We start from the raw sequence: 19013 nt of genomic DNA, 5'->3' as shown, positions 1-19013 counted from the left end.
AGCTTCCGCTGCGATACATGAAAGGGCTTATCACAAGAGTCACAACAAGAAATATTGACAGCGATGTTTGACTTTTCGCTTGTCATCACATTTACGACAGAGTCCCACAACCATAGCCTGGAAAACACAGTGCTACAGAAGCAGTAATGCTAGAAGGGATCGGCCACACCAGAATAACGAATTAAAGATGAATCCAAGGAACGCCTTTCCGCAGAAACAATATAAGCAACATTGGCACATGCATACACAGTCCTCTTCACCGACACCTTCCTTTGAAGGGAGTCAAGAAAAGATATGGTAGCAAAAAAGTTGACGTCAATAAAAATCATGGAGAGCAGTAATTCACACCAGCAACAACAACTAAACCAATAACCACCACCACCGCCAGGAAAAAATAACAAACAGGAAAAAATAACGAATAAAAAAGTAAACAAAGAAAATAAAAGGGAAGAAGGGAAAGAAAATTCTCAGCGACAGTTCTCTTCTCAATACGTGTGACGTACCAGTTGAGACAATCTTTTGCACTTCCTGCATGGATGGTAAGCCAGAGATCATTCTTAAATAATTTTCAGTTCCTTTTTTGATCATTCCAAGTGTTCCTATAATCACTGATATTGTAACCGTCTTGAGATGCCACAAATTTTCGATTTCGATTATGCTCATGTCAATCAATAAACAGACTTTATTGTTTTGGTCTTTTACAACATCTTTGCTTACTGTTCCAAACTCACCAGTTATTATAGACACGACCATTACTGCTCGCATGCTTCAAATTCTTTTTATTTCGAATTTTAAGGGATCGTATTATTTTGTTTTTCTTCATCTTTTTTTTTTACGATTCTGCGTTATTTGCTTTGCTGGTCCGGTCTGTACATACTGGAAAGTCCCAAAGAATCGTTACATCTTCTCCCTCAGTTACAAGCACCACAAATGGTGCTCGTACCATTTGTCAGCAGTTTTGATTTTATAATGCCGACACAGTGTATTCAATGTAGATATTGGCCAACTCTGTCATGTCTTGATTTGTACTCTACAGGTGCTAGAATCTTTCACCCAAAGATTAGTTGGTCTACTGTTTCACTCTCATCGTTGCAAATCTGTGGTATTGAGCAGAATATTTGCTGAAGTCAATCTTTTATACCAAGACAAAACAATGTGCATGATAACACTTCCAATCAGTTAAGATGAGAAGCCATGAGAGCCACTGCCTGGTACTGCATCAGGGCATTGGTACTTCATTAGGGCATTGGTCCGACATCAGGACATTTATAGTACTGAATCAAAGCATTTATACTGCATCAGAGTATTGGTACTGCATCAAGGCATTTATACTGCATCAGGGCGTTTATTATTATTATTATTATTATTATTTTGGTTTGACTCAGGTTCGGCCTTATTCTTGGTAGGAATTGTGTGGGTTGCAGGTTACTACCTGAAACCTTAGGTATCCACAAGTTTTCAGCAGTCTTTCAAATGCTTAGAACCCTCCGGATAATCCTTGCTGTTCCTAAGAGACAAACTTTCTGTAGAAGCTCTACCAGGTATTCTATTTCAATCTCCTTTAGCCATTTGTCTATATCTTTGCTTACTACCCCCAACGCACCAATTATTATAGGCGCAATCATTAATGCTCGCATGCTCCAAATTCTTTCTATTTCAAATTTTAAGGGATTGTATTATTTTTCATTATTTACATTATTTACATTCAACGGATATTTGTCCTCATCATGTTTGTTGTTAACACAACGTTCCACCTGATATACCCTCCAGCCTTCTTCAGGTGTCTTGGGGAAATTTCGAACCTGGGTTCTCATTCCTAAGGTATCTTTCGATGTTATTATTATTATTAGCTTTATGTGAATCGACTGGTGTCATTATATTCAAGCCATCCTCTATCCACTTCGGAATTCAGCGCCATACCAAACTACTGCGACTGCACGCGAGTTTGTTGTCGAAATTATGTTTCTGGCATTCAGCTTTGAAACCAAATATTTCTCTTACTTGCCGAAGGTACTCATTCTTTGTTTTTTCTTTCATTTTTTTGTGCTTAGTTCCATCTGCCTCAAGTATTCTCAAGTACTTCTATCTGGGCATATCCGCAGGTATTTATTCAAATTCATTTGCCTTCATCTTTTCACCACTTGGCATACATATGCCTTCTATCCTGACAAGCTTTCTTCGTCTCATCACCGTCGTAGCACATTTTGAGAGTCCAAACTCCATCGTAATATCATTCGAGAAAATCCGCACAGACTGGACTAGACTGTCCAGTTCTGCCTCACGTTTTGCGAATAACTTCAAGTCATATTATTATTATTATACGCTTGGCTTTTGCCTTGTATTTGTACAGGTTGACTACAAGTCTCACCCAGAGATCTCAAGAGACAAGTTAGAAGTTCAGTTTAGTGTTATGACTAGGGTGCCATATTTTGGGTTTTGCACAGACTATTATTCTAGAGGATGTCTGTCAAAACAAGTAAATTAAAAGTTTGTTTTAAAAGTAATTTGATTATAAGATGATAATCTGATGTTAAGATGACAGTAAACGGTGTTTGCTGTTAGGTACATTTAAAAGTATTTTCACACTGTTTTTAGATAAGAATGTTTTTGGGATTACATAGACAATATTTTTCCATGAGCGCTATTTAAAAAAATTTTCCTTTCATTTTTGGATTTCCTGGTATCTGAGATACGTAGCAATCAGCACCTTTTGCTATCATTCCTCGGGTACCTTTGACAACAGGCATTGTTTTAGCCTTGAGGTTCCATATTTTGCCAATTTTTATTTCAAGATCTTTATACTTGCTCAGTTTTTGGTAGGTCTTGACAGATACATTTATGTCGATTTGGACAGTCATATCGATGAGGAGGCCTGAATTTTGTCTGGGATCCTTCCACATAATGTCTGGCCTACTTGCATCTATCTGTCAGTTTGAATTGCAAAGTTCCAAAGGAATGAAGTGTGGTCATTTTCAAGCACTGGAGGTAGTTTGTGTTCCTTCTAATTTTTATCATGGGACAAGTCCAAGTCTTTGCAAATTACCCAGTGAATATACTGTGCTATTCTATCATGCCTGTTGAGATACTCAAGAAGATAAAAACAACACAAAGACATAAAGACAACATGATCGATGGTTTCATTTTGTTGTTTACACGACATACATACACGTTGGCTACTGCCGTTCTTTAAGATGTTGGTCTGGTAGCTTCTTGTAGGTAGGCATTGATCTTGGGCTGCTATAATAAACTCTTCTGTCTCTGATTTTAAGCCAGAAGACACTAGCCATTGATGGGTAAGTATTTTGTCACCATCAGCATTATTAGCTCTCTTTGGGTATTTGCCACTGAGAGGTTTTCCTTGCCATTTATCAGTAAGAATATCTAAACCAGTAGTTTTAGCAAGGGTTTTCATACGCTTTATCTGTACTTCTTTATTATTATTATTATTATTGTTCAGTAGTTTTATTTTTATAACGTGCTTTCACTTCACTACCGAGCGCAGCTCTGTGCGCCTTGGGTATGTGCTGTGGTTTGCTGTGGTGCTCTTATGTTTACTGTATTGAAAGTGTTTTGCGTAGAATGTGTGCAGTACCCAGTAGTGCAATTTTCTGTATGTTATATATATTTGTAAGTCCTGGTGTTTTTGTTATGTATTTGTCTGAATATTTTTTTATTATACCTAAGGCACCTACTATGATAGGAATTGTTTCTGTTTTTAGATTCCACATTCGAGTTATCTCTATTTCCAGGTCTTTGTATTTTGAAAGTTTTTCCATTTCTTTTAGGGAAACGTTGTCATCTGTTGGTATTGATACATCAATTAGAAAGCATTTTTTTTCTTCATGATCTTTGACAACTATATCTGGTCTATTTGCCTTATTATTATTATTATTAATATTATTATTATTATTATTCAGTAGTTTTATTTTTATAACGTGCTTTCACTTCACTACCGAGCGCAGCTCTGTGCGCCTTGGGTATGTGCTGTGGTGCTCTTATGTTTACTGTATTGAAAGTGTTTATTATTATTATTATTATTATTATTATTATTATTATTATTATTATTATTATTATTATTATTATTAAGGTGGCAGATCTAACTAGCACAAATTTATCCTTCAATATAGGAGGATCTATTATATCTCCATTAATGATTATTGAATTTATTAATGATTATTGAATTTAACTTCAATTACAAAATATTTTTTTTTCACTGGTCTCAATAAATTTGATACAGCTTGATTTTACATTTAGAAACAGAAGTAGATAACTTCATGAAAGCTATCCCGGTTAACAGCTCTACTATGTGGAACGAGCATCTGTCTCTCTAGTTAAGTTGCTTATGGTATTGGGAACGGCATAAAAGCCATAAACTCACATTCGCCACTTAAAAGTACAAATCTTTTTGACTTTATCAAAAGAAACTATTACTATAGCATAAAGGGTGTAAAAACTCATTTCCCTTTGCTCAAGTCACTACGGCAAGTATTGAACATTAGAATAGATTTCTTGACGATTTAACAGTCTAAGATATCATTTTGATTTTCCATATAAATTTCGCTTTTCTACGACTTGTAATTTATATTGGGAAAATATTCAATTATTCAATTCTCCCTAAAGTATTCAATTCTTCTTAAATTTCTGCTTCATATATATATATATATATATATATATATATATATATATATATATATATATATATATATATACTTTTCCAGTGAAATTCTTCACTGATATTGAAAAGGTGAAAACAAGCAATGTTAATTCTCTAAATGAAGTATTAACAGTAACTGCACGATAAAGTGTAGTATATTGCCACTTAAGTGTGGCTGACCCCTAGGGGTGGATGTTACTGTTGCTTTTAGCCCCAGGAGGACATCTCCTCCAGCTGGCTTATCGACACACGACTGTGTCCTGTTTGCCAAGGGAAGTTATCCCTCTCACCTCGATCTGCAGCACGAACGTATCCGGATTTCAGGGTTATTTCCCTTCGTCGGCGTTCGACAGCTGATGACCTTGGTGAGAGAGACAAAAACCTGGCAAACTTATATCTTCTTTTCCAGTGAAATTCTTCACTGATATTGAAAAGGTGAAAACAAGCAATGTTAATTCTCTAAATGAAGTATTAACAGTAACTGCACGATAAAGTGTAGTATATTGCCACTTAAGTGTGGCTGACCCCTGGGGGTGGATGTTACTGTTGCTTTTAGCCCCAGGAGGACATCTCCTCCAGCTGGCTTATCGACACACGACTGTGTCCTGTTTGCCAAGGGAAGTTATCCCTCTCACCTCGATCTGCAGCACGAACGTATCCGGATTTCAGGGTTATTTCCCTTCGTCGGCGTTCGACAGCTGATGACCTTGGTGAGAGAGACAAAAACCTGGCAAACTTATATCTTCTTTTCCAGTGAAATTCTTCACTGATATTGAAAAGGTGAAAACAAGCAATGTTAATTCTCTAAATGAAGTATTAACAGTAACTGCACGATAAAGTGTAGTATATTGCCACTTAAGTGTGGCTGACCCCTAGGGGTGGATGTTACTGGAAATAACCCTGAAATCCGGATACGTTCGTGCTGCAGATCGAGGTGAGAGGGATAACTTCCCTTGGCAAACAGGACACAGTCGTGTGTCGATAAGCCAGCTGGAGGAGATGTCCTCCTGGGGCTAAAAGCAACAGTAACATCCACCCCTAGGGGTCAGCCACACTTAAGTGGCAATATACTACACTTTATCGTGCAGTTACTGTTAATACTTCATTTAGAGAATTAACATTGCTTGTTTTCACCTTTTCAATATCAGTGAAGAATTTCACTGGAAAAGAAGATATAAGTTTGCCAGGTTTTTGTCTCTCTCACCAAGGTCATCAGCTGTCGAACGCCGACGAAGGGAAATAACCCTGAAATCCGGATACGTTCGTGCTGCAGATCGAGGTGAGAGGGATAACTTCCCTTGGCAAACAGGACACAGTCGTGTGTCGATAAGCCAGCTGGAGGAGATGTCCTCCTGGGGCTAAAAGCAACAGTAACATCCACCCCTAGGGGTCAGCCACACTTAAGTGGCAATATACTACACTTTATCGTGCAGTTACTGTTAATACTTCATTTAGAGAATTAACATTGCTTGTTTTCACCTTTTCAATATCAGTGAAGAATTTCACTGGAAAAGAAGATATAAGTTTGCCAGGTTTTTGTCTCTCTCACCAAGGTCATCAGCTGTCGAACGCCGACGAAGGGAAATAACCCTGAAATCCGGATACGTTCGTGCTGCAGATCGAGGTGAGAGGGATAACTTCCCTTGGCAAACAGGACACAGTCGTGTGTCGATAAGCCAGCTGGAGGAGATGTCCTCCTGGGGCTAAAAGCAACAGTAACATCCACCCCTAGGGGTCAGCCACACTTAAGTGGCAATATACTACACTTTATCGTGCAGTTACTGTTAATACTTCATTTAGAGAATTAACATTGCTTGTTTTCACCTTTTCAATATCAGTGAAGAATTTCACTGGAAAAGAAGATATAAGTTTGCCAGGTTTTTGTCTCTCTCACCAAGGTCATCAGCTGTCGAACGCCGACGAAGGGAAATAACCCTGAAATCCGGATACGTTCGTGCTGCAGATCGAGGTGAGAGGGATAACTTCCCTTGGCAAACAGGACACAGTCGTGTGTCGATAAGCCAGCTGGAGGAGATGTCCTCCTGGGGCTAAAAGCAACAGTAACATCCACCCCTAGGGGTCAGCCACACTTAAGTGGCAATATACTACACTTTATCGTGCAGTTACTGTTAATACTTCATTTAGAGAATTAACATTGCTTGTTTTCACCTTTTCAATATCAGTGAAGAATTTCACTGGAAAAGAAGATATAAGTTTGCCAGGTTTTTGTCTCTCTCACCAAGGTCATCAGCTGTCGAACGCCGACGAAGGGAAATAACCCTGAAATCCGGATACGTTCGTGCTGCAGATCGAGGTGAGAGGGATAACTTCCCTTGGCAAACAGGACACAGTCGTGTGTCGATAAGCCAGCTGGAGGAGATGTCCTCCTGGGGCTAAAAGCAACAGTAACATCCACCCCTAGGGGTCAGCCACACTTAAGTGGCAATATACTATATATATATATATATATATATATATATACATATGTATATAGCGAGAATTTTTTTTGTTTTATCAATGAAAGGAAATAGACACCTGTTTATCATAGGATCAACTGGCATACAAATGCCTGAAACAAAACCAAGGGTCGAATTTAATGCTGACGCTATTCTAGATGATTAAAAATTTTGTTTGCGGTTGAATACTGGAACGTCTTGTTTCAAGCTAACAGGGCAAGATAAATAATAAAAGAAAGAGATACAGAGAGTATATTTATGGATGTCTGTTTGTGGGCATCAGGTAGAGAGCAAAACGGAGAAAAAGTGAAAACATGAAAACATCAATATCTAAAATTAAGAAGTAACTTTTAACAGTGGTCTCTCTCTCTCTCTCTCTCTCTCTCTCTCTCTCTCTCTCTCTCTCGTTCTCTCAACCCAAGTGACTTTCTTCATGTGTATATATGTATATGTCTATGAATATGTGAGTATACATAGACATCCCTTATCTCAGCCAAATAACTTGAATTACATATATAACATATTTGCATGGCAATAAGTAAGCTTTCATTTGCTGATAAATTATAAGAAAATGCGACCATACTTATCTATCTTGGGTAGCAAAAATGGCTGCTATCTAAGGTAGAATGTTTTTTCAACACTGATAAGCTATTTTTACATATGGAACGGCACTTTGTGCGGTTGAAATATGCATGTCGTTATCTAATGCCATCGTTTCAATTTCAATTTCGTTTCAATTGATTTCGTACGCGCCCATAACTCCTTAGATTCAAATTTGTGGGGAGTTGAGATTTCCACTATTTTCTGATGTCATTAGCAACGTAAGAAAAATTACAATCAGGTGGTGAACTCTGCTTACTCATCTTCGTTTAAATTAATAACACTTACCACACCTTCATTCGAACATTAAATGATTTAAATGAATTTTAAGCTGCGTTGCCTTCAAATTTGTCAGAATATGCATGTACAAATGTATGTGTGTGTATATTTACATACATACATACATACATACATACATACATACATACATACATAAATACATACATGTATGGTCTGGCTTAGTCAAAATGTTTTTTTTTTTGTATTCTTCTTGGAGAGTTTAAATGTAGATACAAAAATATGTCCTTCTGTTGAAATGAAATTTCAGTAAATTTCTATATCTTTGTGCAGCTGAGGATCGCTCTGCGTTTTACATTTGATGTAATGCTCACATTGCTTAAATAGATGGAGTCACATGAAACGATCGTACTGCATTAACTTTGGATATCCTTGTTGCTTATTTTGATTTTAATCACGTTATTTTGGAATTGTATGGATAACACCATACTTAATTCTGGTGCCTAAACTTAAGTACGATATTCACCTTGAATCTAAATTATATATATATCAAACATAAATTGAAAACAGAACACAAAGGATATCGGGGTACACGTGTTTCAAGCTTTATAAACAATATGTCATTACATCAGTATAGGTATATTGTTGATATAAAAGATGGTTTAAAGCTATCTTCAGCCGCAAACATTGATAGACCAAAGATTACATCACAAAAGAAAATGAAAAAGTACACTTAGTATTACCTATTGGTTTATCACATCCCTTTAAAAAGGTATATCTGTATAAAGGTTCGTTGGATTTCAAAGATCTGCCCATACTGTACCACAATTCAGCATAGAGTGAATGTTAAATAGATTGGATTGAGTTTATATTTAACTGGCGTGTATAAGATAGAAAGAGAAGATCAAAGGTAAAAAATAAAGTAAAAAATAAAAAATAAAAGTAATAGAAGTCAAACCGAGAGTAATAAAAGTAAAAATAAGGATAATAAAGTTAGATACATATATAAATAAGATTTAGCAAAATTGGAATAAAGTAACAAAAGAAGTAAAAACATGAAGTAGAATAAGAGATAAAGAGATAAAACACTATAGAGTTGAGAACAGGACGTTGTCTTGGATGAGATTGTAGTGGTCATAAATAATTTCTTAGCTAGACCACTCGTTGAAATATAGATTAAGGTTGTAATTTGATATCATTGTGATGAGTGGTCAGTTTACCCAAACACACCACTAAAAATTCCTAGCTTTATAAGCTTATCTATTACATGGGTACATACACTTACTTAGAAGTCATAGTATATGTATATGTGTGTATACACACGCACTCATACAGATACACCTGTTAATATGCTCGAGCGTATACACGTACGCCTCGTTATGCAAAAGCCTAAAAACATGAATATACACATACATCTCCACACATATCTACAGTTACACCCTAGTAACCATATACATACACTCACATATCCACATTTCTATCTTATACACGCTAGTTAAATATAAACTCAATCCAATCTATTTAACATTCACTCTATGCTGAATTGTGGTACAGTATGGGCAGATCTTTGAAATCCAACGAACCTTTATACAGATATACCTTTTTAAAGAGATGTGATAAACCTATTATAATGGGTAATACTAAGTGTACTTTTTTTTTCTTTTGTGATGTAATCTTTGGACTAGCAATGTTTGCGGCTGAAGATAGCTTTAAACCATCTTTTATATCAACAATATATACTGATGTAATGATATATTGTTTATAAAGCTTGAAACACGTGTACCGCGATATCCTTTGTGTTCTGTTTTCAATTTATGTTTGATATATTCTTTCACCTCTGCCACTATCTGGCATATACAGGTGCTTACACTTATCAAGTATTACCTCTAAACTTACAGTACCTACGTGATATATATATATATATATATATATATATATATATATATATATATATGAGTAAATGTAAGGATAAGCAAGATAAAGGGGTTGAAAAAAGGTGTTACACTTTTGTTCAACCCCTTTTATTCTTCATATCATTTCTATTCTGTGTAAGTCAGACCTGCTTGTATGTAAGCATATATACATCTTTTGCATTTAATGTATTAAATATTCTTTGTATATCGACCTGCCTAACTTACTTATCCTTACAGTTACTCCTCTACTCGCTCAAGTTTAAACCTTTTGAGCACTACTAAGTGTATTCTATACGGAGAGTATCTCATTCTCATCTATGAACTATTGTTGACCTTAGAGATGCTTTGAACTGAATATATCTAAGTCGATGTCTTTAAAACATAAGTTGTGGGGAAGGAGACGGCAGAGAATTCAGGATTTCTTGAAGAAGGATGTGGAGGAGTGGTCGATAATAGCAGATTCAACCTTGAATATACTAATTGTTGTTGTATTTCGTCGTTGATGAACAATTTCTCCTTTCAGATGTACGTGTGTTCATAACACCCTCGGTTCATTAGAATAAGGGCACTTTGGGGCACCTGGTGTTTCGACATCCTTGTGTCTCTTCAGTCAAAGCCAACCTAGACTAATAGACGTAACAAATGTTCAAGGCTCTTGTTTATAACTTTAGCAATCATTCACGTTTGAATCTGCCCGAAACATATTAAGAATGAATATGCAAAGCACTGTTTAATTCTCACTGTTCACTGTGCACTTGTTTTATTATTATTAGTGTAAAAATATCAGCATGTATCAGTAAATGATTTATTTACTGAAGTTATAAACAAGAGCCACAAACTCTTGTTAGATTCTTTAACCCGAAGTAGCTTTGGCAGAGGAGATTCACTGGATCTCTTTACGCTAATGAATGTGTTATGGACACATATTCATCTCAAAGGAGATGTTCTACAGTGACGGGGCGAACGTAGATAACCGACGCGAAGGTATATAGAACCCACGCCAAAAAGTTGTACTTTATTTTTCTAAAATATCATGAAAAAATATTTGTAAAATTTTATATAATTATGAATTTAAACCTTGTTATTAAAACAAATGGTTGATAACTATATATTCTTTCACCTCTGCCACTATCTGGCATATACAGGTGCTTACACTTATCAAGTATTACCTCTAAACTTACAGTACCTACGTGATATATATAGAGACACTGCTTTTGGTATGCACTGGAATAAAATTATATCCTATATTTTGGAATTTGACTTCATTAAATCCTTGAATTTCTAACTTCATGCTACATCTTCCCCATGTTCCTTATTTATTCACTTCTGCAAGTCCTCTTACAAAGATTCTGCTTTATGTTTTAACAACAAGTCTTAACTTAAAAGAATAGAAGTCTCAATGTCTTACTGAAAACATCAATACACACGTTTTGATCGCTATCTTACTAAATTTTGTTGGCCAACCTTTTATTGCATTATTAGTTAGAGCTCTCTATATCAGTGTTTGTTTGTTTTTTCTTTTTCTCCATCTACATTTCAACATTTCAGTTAGGTACTGTTTTGGATGTGCTCGTTTTCTGCCGCGCGTAGGGTGTTCACATACATACATTCCGTTTAGGTAATCTGCATAATCCTGAAATCGTTGACATCATTATCCTTTTCATTATCCAGCCGATCCCACAATATTTAAAAAGAATTAATGTGTCAGTGGGATAAAAACAGACAACTGCATTGTCTTCTTCGTTAAATTAGATGAGGAATTCAACCTCTAACATAACTGATGATAGAAGACCTTCTATATTTGGAATTTGAAATGTTCTTGCTGTTCCTTTGGGATTTTGTAAAATGGCAAAGCAATTATCTTCTCATTTATGCTGCATGGAGACGTATACAAGCTTTCGAAGATGATAAAACATTTCTGAGACTACTTGACAGGTTGCGTAAATATACCAGATACATGACGAAAGAGGTAACGGAAATTGTTGTTAATAGTAAATATAATGAAACTGTTTTTGGTGTCTTGTGTTAATGTTTTGTAAAGGAAAGCGAGGACTTGATACTATTATGGGTATGAAAACTTTTGCCACAACCGTTTTGGGGCTGTTTATTTCGCATCGTTGATCCGACGCTGTCTTATTTAGTATGAGACGTCTTAATCTTTTGTCTTTCTTTCTTTCTTTCTTTCTTCCCCCTCTCTCTCTTTTCCTCTTTTTTTTCTCTATATGTACATTTCTGCGCAAGTGTGTGTGCTTACCTCCGACTCCACATTGTACTGTCGTCATAGCAAGCTGAATGTCCAGCCAACTATGCCAATTTGTCTCATTCTGTACTATTTTCTCATAAAATGAAACTACAAATCTGTCATGTTTTGGGAGATTACTCTGCCACATTAAAATCTGACTCCCATTTATCAAACGCCGAAGTGATTGGGGTTCGAGTAATGCTGATATTGCTGAGTCATGTATATATTCAGAAGGTCCTCTCATATGAGTGTAACAGGTTGTGTCGCTGTCAGTTCAACAACTTCGAATTTGAACTTTAATATAAGGCTAAAGTACTGCAGCTTCTTAATATTCCTTGATTATTTCCAGTTCACAGTCTTACTGAAGCTACTCAACCAGTACATATTTTCCTTTCATAGTATTTTCAGTAAAATTTATTCTTACTTCTATCTACTGTGTTATCGTAAAGTAGCTGATCTTTGTTTCATTGTAAGATTATAAATTTGGATTGTGTTGTGAATAGGAAAAAATATTTACTTATGAAATATTACAATAAATGCCAAGAATTCAAACCCTCAGCGCTTTCTATTTATTAACTTTAGCTTTTATTTTAAGTTTTTTGGATTACACTACTGACAATTGTTTCAAATATGTAGTTATGTTGCTTAGTTGACCGTGACTTAGTTATACTATCGTCTAATTGGCCGTCGGGCAGTCAAGCTATCTTTTAGTTAGCTGTTCCGCAGTTGTTTGGTTTCAGTTGAACCTAATTCTCACTCGGCTGTCACCCAAATTTCTATCACTGAATCGGGAAACTTGAACTTGATAAAAACAAGCACATACACACGCGCGCGCATCATTATGTATATTTCTCTGAGTTACTATGCATATCTCTCTTAGCTAATCAACGTTCAACTAATTATATTGAACGTTGTCTATCTAGGTAAATCATTTACGAAAATGTTGTCAATCGATCAAATTACACAACGTATAAAAAAAAAATAATACAATAAAAGAAAGGGAAAATTGAAATTGCGATGCTATTTTAACGTGACAAATCTGGTGTGTAGAGAATAGTCACACACAAACTAGTGACACATTGTATTTTGTAGTTTCCTTTCTAACAAGGTTTCAATGCGATGAATTTTAAAGGATATAAAGGATCGGTTTACTGTGGAAATGAGATAAAAGAAAACAAGTGGAATAATAATCTGCTTAATTAGAACTGTTCTGGGTTAAACAACAGTAACCAGTTCACACTACATGACTCAAGAGTCAGAGGAAAACTATGCGAGTTAATTACCCATTAACACTGGTGTTTCAATGTTAACATTGGTGCCATAATTTCTTGTTTTCGCATCTATCACATTAAACTGTTTCACTAATTGCAGGAATGTTAGAATTAGTCAAGCACGAATTAAAAGCTTCAGAGTATTTTTTTAGTGTGTGTGTGTGTGTGTGTGTGTGTGTGTGTGTGTGTGTGTGTGTGTGTGTGTGTGTGTGTGTGTTATTTCTGTATATCTTCATGTTTTTTTTTCTTTTGTGGGCGAATTAATGTGCCAGTAATTTTGAAGTTATAGCATCCGCGCCTTCCGTATGCTAACAAGATAAAGAAAGGTTATTTTGTTGTCAATAAAAGAAATGGCTAACGTTTTGTTCAAAAGGTTTCTTTGGATGAAACGTTGAATATTTTATCCTAACGGCAACCTAATGTGTCTACGTTTCGATGTAGTTACTTGATTTGCTAGACATAGCAACCAAATCTTCTTCAATACACGCCAGCAATCTAAAAAAGAAAAAGTGAATCATACAATGAGTACTGTAGTATTTCATACATTATGTTTGAAAAATGAAATACGGGATGATCTTCACTGATTTATAAACCTGCTCGATTAGGTCTACACTAGTACAACGTAGTTTATTCGAATTTTAATAATTAATTAACCAAATCAGGTAATTATTTTATTGGGTTATGTAAAATATTCCAATCAAATTATATCTATTTCTTAATGTATTTGGTGTTTCAGGAAAATGAAGAGATTGGCACCAAGGAAGCCATGTACATCATTGGTGAAAAGCATGGTTTTTCCAAAGAAAGAACACGAGGTGAGTTATTAACAGAGAAAGGGAGACATTGATATTCTGTCAAATATCCTGCCGAGACAAAATTATGAAAAAAATACCCCCTTAAATATTGTACCAATGGCTTGTAGCTCTAACTCGCCTTGGGTTGAGTATCAATTTTATCAATCTAGTCTTGGGAAACATTCAAAAATTATGGGTGCACTCCTTTTTCTCTTGATGAAAAAAGTGGGATTTTTTTAAAAAGAAAGCAGTGGAAAAGTGCAATAAAGTTTATGTCTTTTTGGAAGAAGTTTAGCATAAAGAATGCATTGAAAAATATTAATGATACAAGGTGTGAGATTACAATGACATATGAAAGCTGTAAGAAAAATATAATATGTTACCGCGTAAATAAGAGCAGCAACGAATATATGGTACGGATAATGGACAAGATGGAACAGACTAAACTAAGACGCAAACGAAATAATTCTCCGGCGAAGATCTCGATGCTACATTTAGGATCTTTAAGAATCAAAGCAGATAATAATGATTGCAGACCCGAATGTAGATAGGACAATGTAAGTCAAAAGAGAATTAAAATTGCAGTTTGACTGTGCAATGAAGGTAGACAAACCAAGACAATCATTCTTTTTACAATATCAAGAGAACAAAAAAAAATTTTTGCACATACCAGTCAAAATGTGACAAATCGATGTCAACTGAAAAAAGGAAAGAATTTTACTTCCTTTACAGAAAATTTTGATTGCATCAATTACAGAAGGAGACCCAAATCACTGAGCATGATAGAGTGTCTACATAGATGCCCGCATTTTCAGTGCTTCGAAATCCAACATCGCAACTGAGCATTGCCCATAAGCAAGGTGTTGACCCTTCGCATGTTTCGTCACTCAGTTCACACAGGCTACTTGCAGAAGCATTCTATAGTAAATAATTTAGCTTGAAGTACTGAGTTTAATGAGGTTCGAAAATACTAGCTGTAACGCCATTGCAATCATGTCCTACATATTCACCTCTAAAAACCTTGTAAATTATTTACACTCCATGTCTTCTGCTTTAGGTGATGTTGCTAGAGGGTACTAACCATATACTTTTCCAGTGCTATTGTCTTACGTAATGCGCATTATCCACCCATCCTTATCATTAGGGCCGAAAGATGGCAAGTACCAGAGAATAAGCTGTATAGCCTTTGAGATGAGTGACTCATATAGATGTATAGCTAAGAAGTTCTATATTTTCGTTGGTTCGAAAAGAGACTAACTTCTGTGGATAGTTCATTTACAGAATCACAAGGATTGTTTTATTTGGGTCAAAGGATTAGTGGGAATGTTTTACAAAAGTTAGAGAGCGCAACTCGTCTTCAAGATTTCTAAATAAATAAATAAAGCTCAAACATGTAAAAAAGTATAAAATCTTGTGCTTCTACTCAAAATATTTAGTAATTATAGGATCACATATTTACATTTATATGAAAAGACAAGCAATAGCTTTTTACCTTATATATATATACACGCACACGCATGTATATATATGTGTGTGTGTGTGTGTGTGTGTATACTTACTTATACACACACTGACACCACACACGCACATATATGTATATTATATGTATGTTACACCAAGTGTAAAACATTAAAAGAAAATGCAGCTTTAGACAGGAAAAGGATGGATATGTAATCATCATAACAGGCTGAGTTATGAACATAGGCAATGACCAACGTTTATTAACATAAGTGGGCTCAGGTTACAAAACAGTCTTGCCGTTTTGTCTTTTGAGCAAAAACAAAAGGCGCTTTTGTAGCCTATTCGTACAAGGTTAGAATTTCAACTAGTTTGTTTAAGATAAGAGATAATAATTTGCTAAAAATATGTGTGCACTTACATAAATGATTAACCACCCCCACACTAAATTTATAAGTTTCGATAGGGATAATGGCAGTAAATATAGAGTGTCAGAGTTGAAGTCCAACCAGCGCCGTATTTGCTTTTTTTATCCCTGTAGAGACGATAAAATAAGCACCATTTATATAATCGTGTCAATGTAATCAAATATACATTACCACAAAATTTATAACCCTGCGTTAATATAAGAAATCAATGAAATCAATATTTAATTACGCCCCTTTGTGTTTTGAGTAAAATCTTGCTAAGGTAGACTTAGCTTTTCGTTCCTTTCTGAACTGTGTTTGATAAAATAAGTAACAATACTTAAAATAGTAAATCAAGACGTTTAGAACATAAATCAAGACGTTTAGAACAGAGTGGTGACATGTAGCAGAGATGACCCGGAAGTTGTTCCTCTTCGATATCTATCGCAAACAGCAGTAGCTTTCTTCAACCGAATACACGTCGTTGATTGGTTGAAATTACCCAAATACGACAAATTTAACACGAAATAACTTTTAAAATACCAAATTTTGTCAAAAATATTCCAAGTAAACTGTGTTCTGCTTGAGACATTCCACTAGTATACGAAGTTTCAAACTATTTAGCTTTAAAAATTAGTAAAAAAATCTGTGAGCCAAACTGAACTTTTCATCACTTTTCAGCCACTTTCCCCACTTCTTTCTCTCTCTCCTCTAAACTATAACAAATGTAACTGAAAGATGTAACTAAGTCACTACAAACCCACTCGTTGTTGATTTGGAATCATACCTATTGTCTTGATAAAAATTCCATTTTGAACACAACATAGCTTCATTACACAAATATTATTGTAATTGTCATGTCCGGTTCCATCCACATGAACGCTTGTGTATTTTCTGTGGTCGAATAATTTTACCGATAAACATGGGAAAGAAAATTAAAAAAAGTAATCACCGACCAAAGTTACTTTCCGACTCTATAATAGATCCTAGGTCAATGTTCTGATATCCCATATGATAAATAGGTGTTCACTCATGTAACTATTATTTCTCGTGCAAATAGATTCACAGACATTAATTTCTGACAATTGCACAAAACCCGAAATTCTGTAGAATGTTTGTAGTCAAAATAAGAGACTCCAGTATTTGATTAATGCTTATTATCTATGGAACAGTTACAGAGTCATTAATATACTTGATGCAAGGATTCGAGAATATTCACTGAAATTGCACACTCTGGGGAGACAAGCTATATAAATAGTACTTTGAAGTGGGTTTAAGTCTGACCTTTGTCAATATAATGACAACTCCGGGCATGTTTCTGTTGAATTAGAGCTCTTCAGTCAAACATAATCTAACCGTTATCACCAGACCTTAGAATACTACAGAAGCTTATAAGATTTTTGAGAATGAATATTACTACGCCCCACCACCGTTCATTATTTTTTAGTTACAACGCCAAACTCTGTTCATTCACATGTCCTAAGATTTCATAATAACGACTAAGCTATGCTTCATTTATGAGTTCTAACACGTTAACACGTCCAGTATTGTCCCCGTGCCGCTGATGAGCACATTCATTTTCAATTACTCTTGATTAGTTCTAATTAGGAATGTACTTTTAATTAAAACGTCTTGATTTACTATTTTAGGTAATGTTACTTATTTTATCAAACACAGTTCAGAAAGGAACGAAAAGCTAAGTCTACCTTAGCAAGATTTTACTCAGAACACAAAGGGGCGTAATTAAATATTGATTTCATTGATTTCTTATATTAACGCAGGGTTATAAATTTTGTGGTAATGTATATTTGATTACATTAACACGATTATATAAATGGTGCTTATTTTATCGTCTCTACAGGGATAAAAAAGCAAATACGGCGCTGGTTGGACTTCAACTCTGACACTCTATATTTACTGCCATTATCCCTATCGAAACTTATAAATTTAGTGTGGGGGTGGTTAATCATTTATGTAAGTGCACACATATTTTTAGCAAATTATTATCTCTTATCTTAAACAAACTAGTTGAAATTCTAACCTTGTACGAATAGGCTACAAAAGCGCCTTTTGTTTTTGCTCAAAAGACAAAACGGCAAGACTGTTTTGTAACCTGAGCCCACTTATGTTAATAAACGTTGGTCATTGCCTATGTTCATAACTCAGCCTGTTATGATGATTACATATCCATCCTTTTCCTGTCTAAAGCTGCATTTTTTATGTTTTACACTTGATGTAACATACATATAATATACATATATGTGCGTGTGTGGTGTCAGTGTGTGTATATGTAAGTATACACACATATGCATGTGTGTGCGTGTATATATATATATATATATATATATATATATATATATATATATATATATATATATATATATATATATATAAGTTAAAAAGCTATTGCTTGTCTTTTCATATAAATGTAAATATGTGATCCTATAATTACTAAATATTTTGAGTAGAAGCACAAGATTTTATACTTTTTTACATGTTTGAGCTTTATTTATTTATTTAGAAATCTTGAAGACGAGTTGCGCTCTCTAACTTTTGTAAAACATTCCCACTAATCCTTTGACCCAAATAAAACAATCCTTGTGATTCTGCAAATGAACTATCCACAGAAGTTAGTCTCTTTTCGAACCAACGAAAATATAGAACTTCTTAGCTATACATCTATATGAGTCACTCATCTCAAAGGCTATACAGCTTATTCTCTGGTACTTGCCATCTTTCGGCCCTAATGATAAGGATGGGTGGATAATGCGCATTACGTAAGACAATAGCACTGGAAAAGTATATGGTTAGTATCCTCTAGCAACATCACCTAAAGCAGAAGACATGGAGTGTAAATAATTTACATGGTTTTCAGAGGTGAATATGTAGGACATGATTGCAATGGCGTTACAGTTAGTATTTTCGAACATCATTAAACTCAGTACTTCAAATTAAATTATTAATTATAGAATGCTTCTGCA

The 19013-nt window shown here is 35.0% G+C and overlaps 1 protein-coding gene across 2 annotated transcripts in view; it reads left to right on the top strand.

Annotated features, from left to right (window-relative positions):
• The window catches only part of LOC106874943 (neo-calmodulin), a 47096-nt gene that overhangs the window by 14694 nt on the left and 13389 nt on the right, over window positions 1-19013 (top strand). Inside the window, exons 2-3 of one of the 2 annotated variants that reach the window (XM_089356434.1) lie at window positions 2052-2102; window positions 14110-14188. In XM_089356434.1, coding sequence (XP_089212560.1) covers window positions 2052-2102; window positions 14110-14188 — 130 coding nt within the window. The remainder of the gene's footprint in view (window positions 1-2051; window positions 2103-14109; window positions 14189-19013) is intronic. The other variant, XM_089356442.1, reaches the window with a different exon arrangement.

The sequence above is a fragment of the Octopus bimaculoides genome, chromosome 1 (assembly GCF_046866305.1).
Source record: "Octopus bimaculoides isolate indiv1 chromosome 1, ASM4686630v1, whole genome shotgun sequence".
NCBI classification, from domain to species: domain Eukaryota; kingdom Metazoa; phylum Mollusca; class Cephalopoda; order Octopoda; family Octopodidae; genus Octopus; species Octopus bimaculoides.
This window is presented reverse-complemented; position numbering and strand designations above follow the sequence as displayed.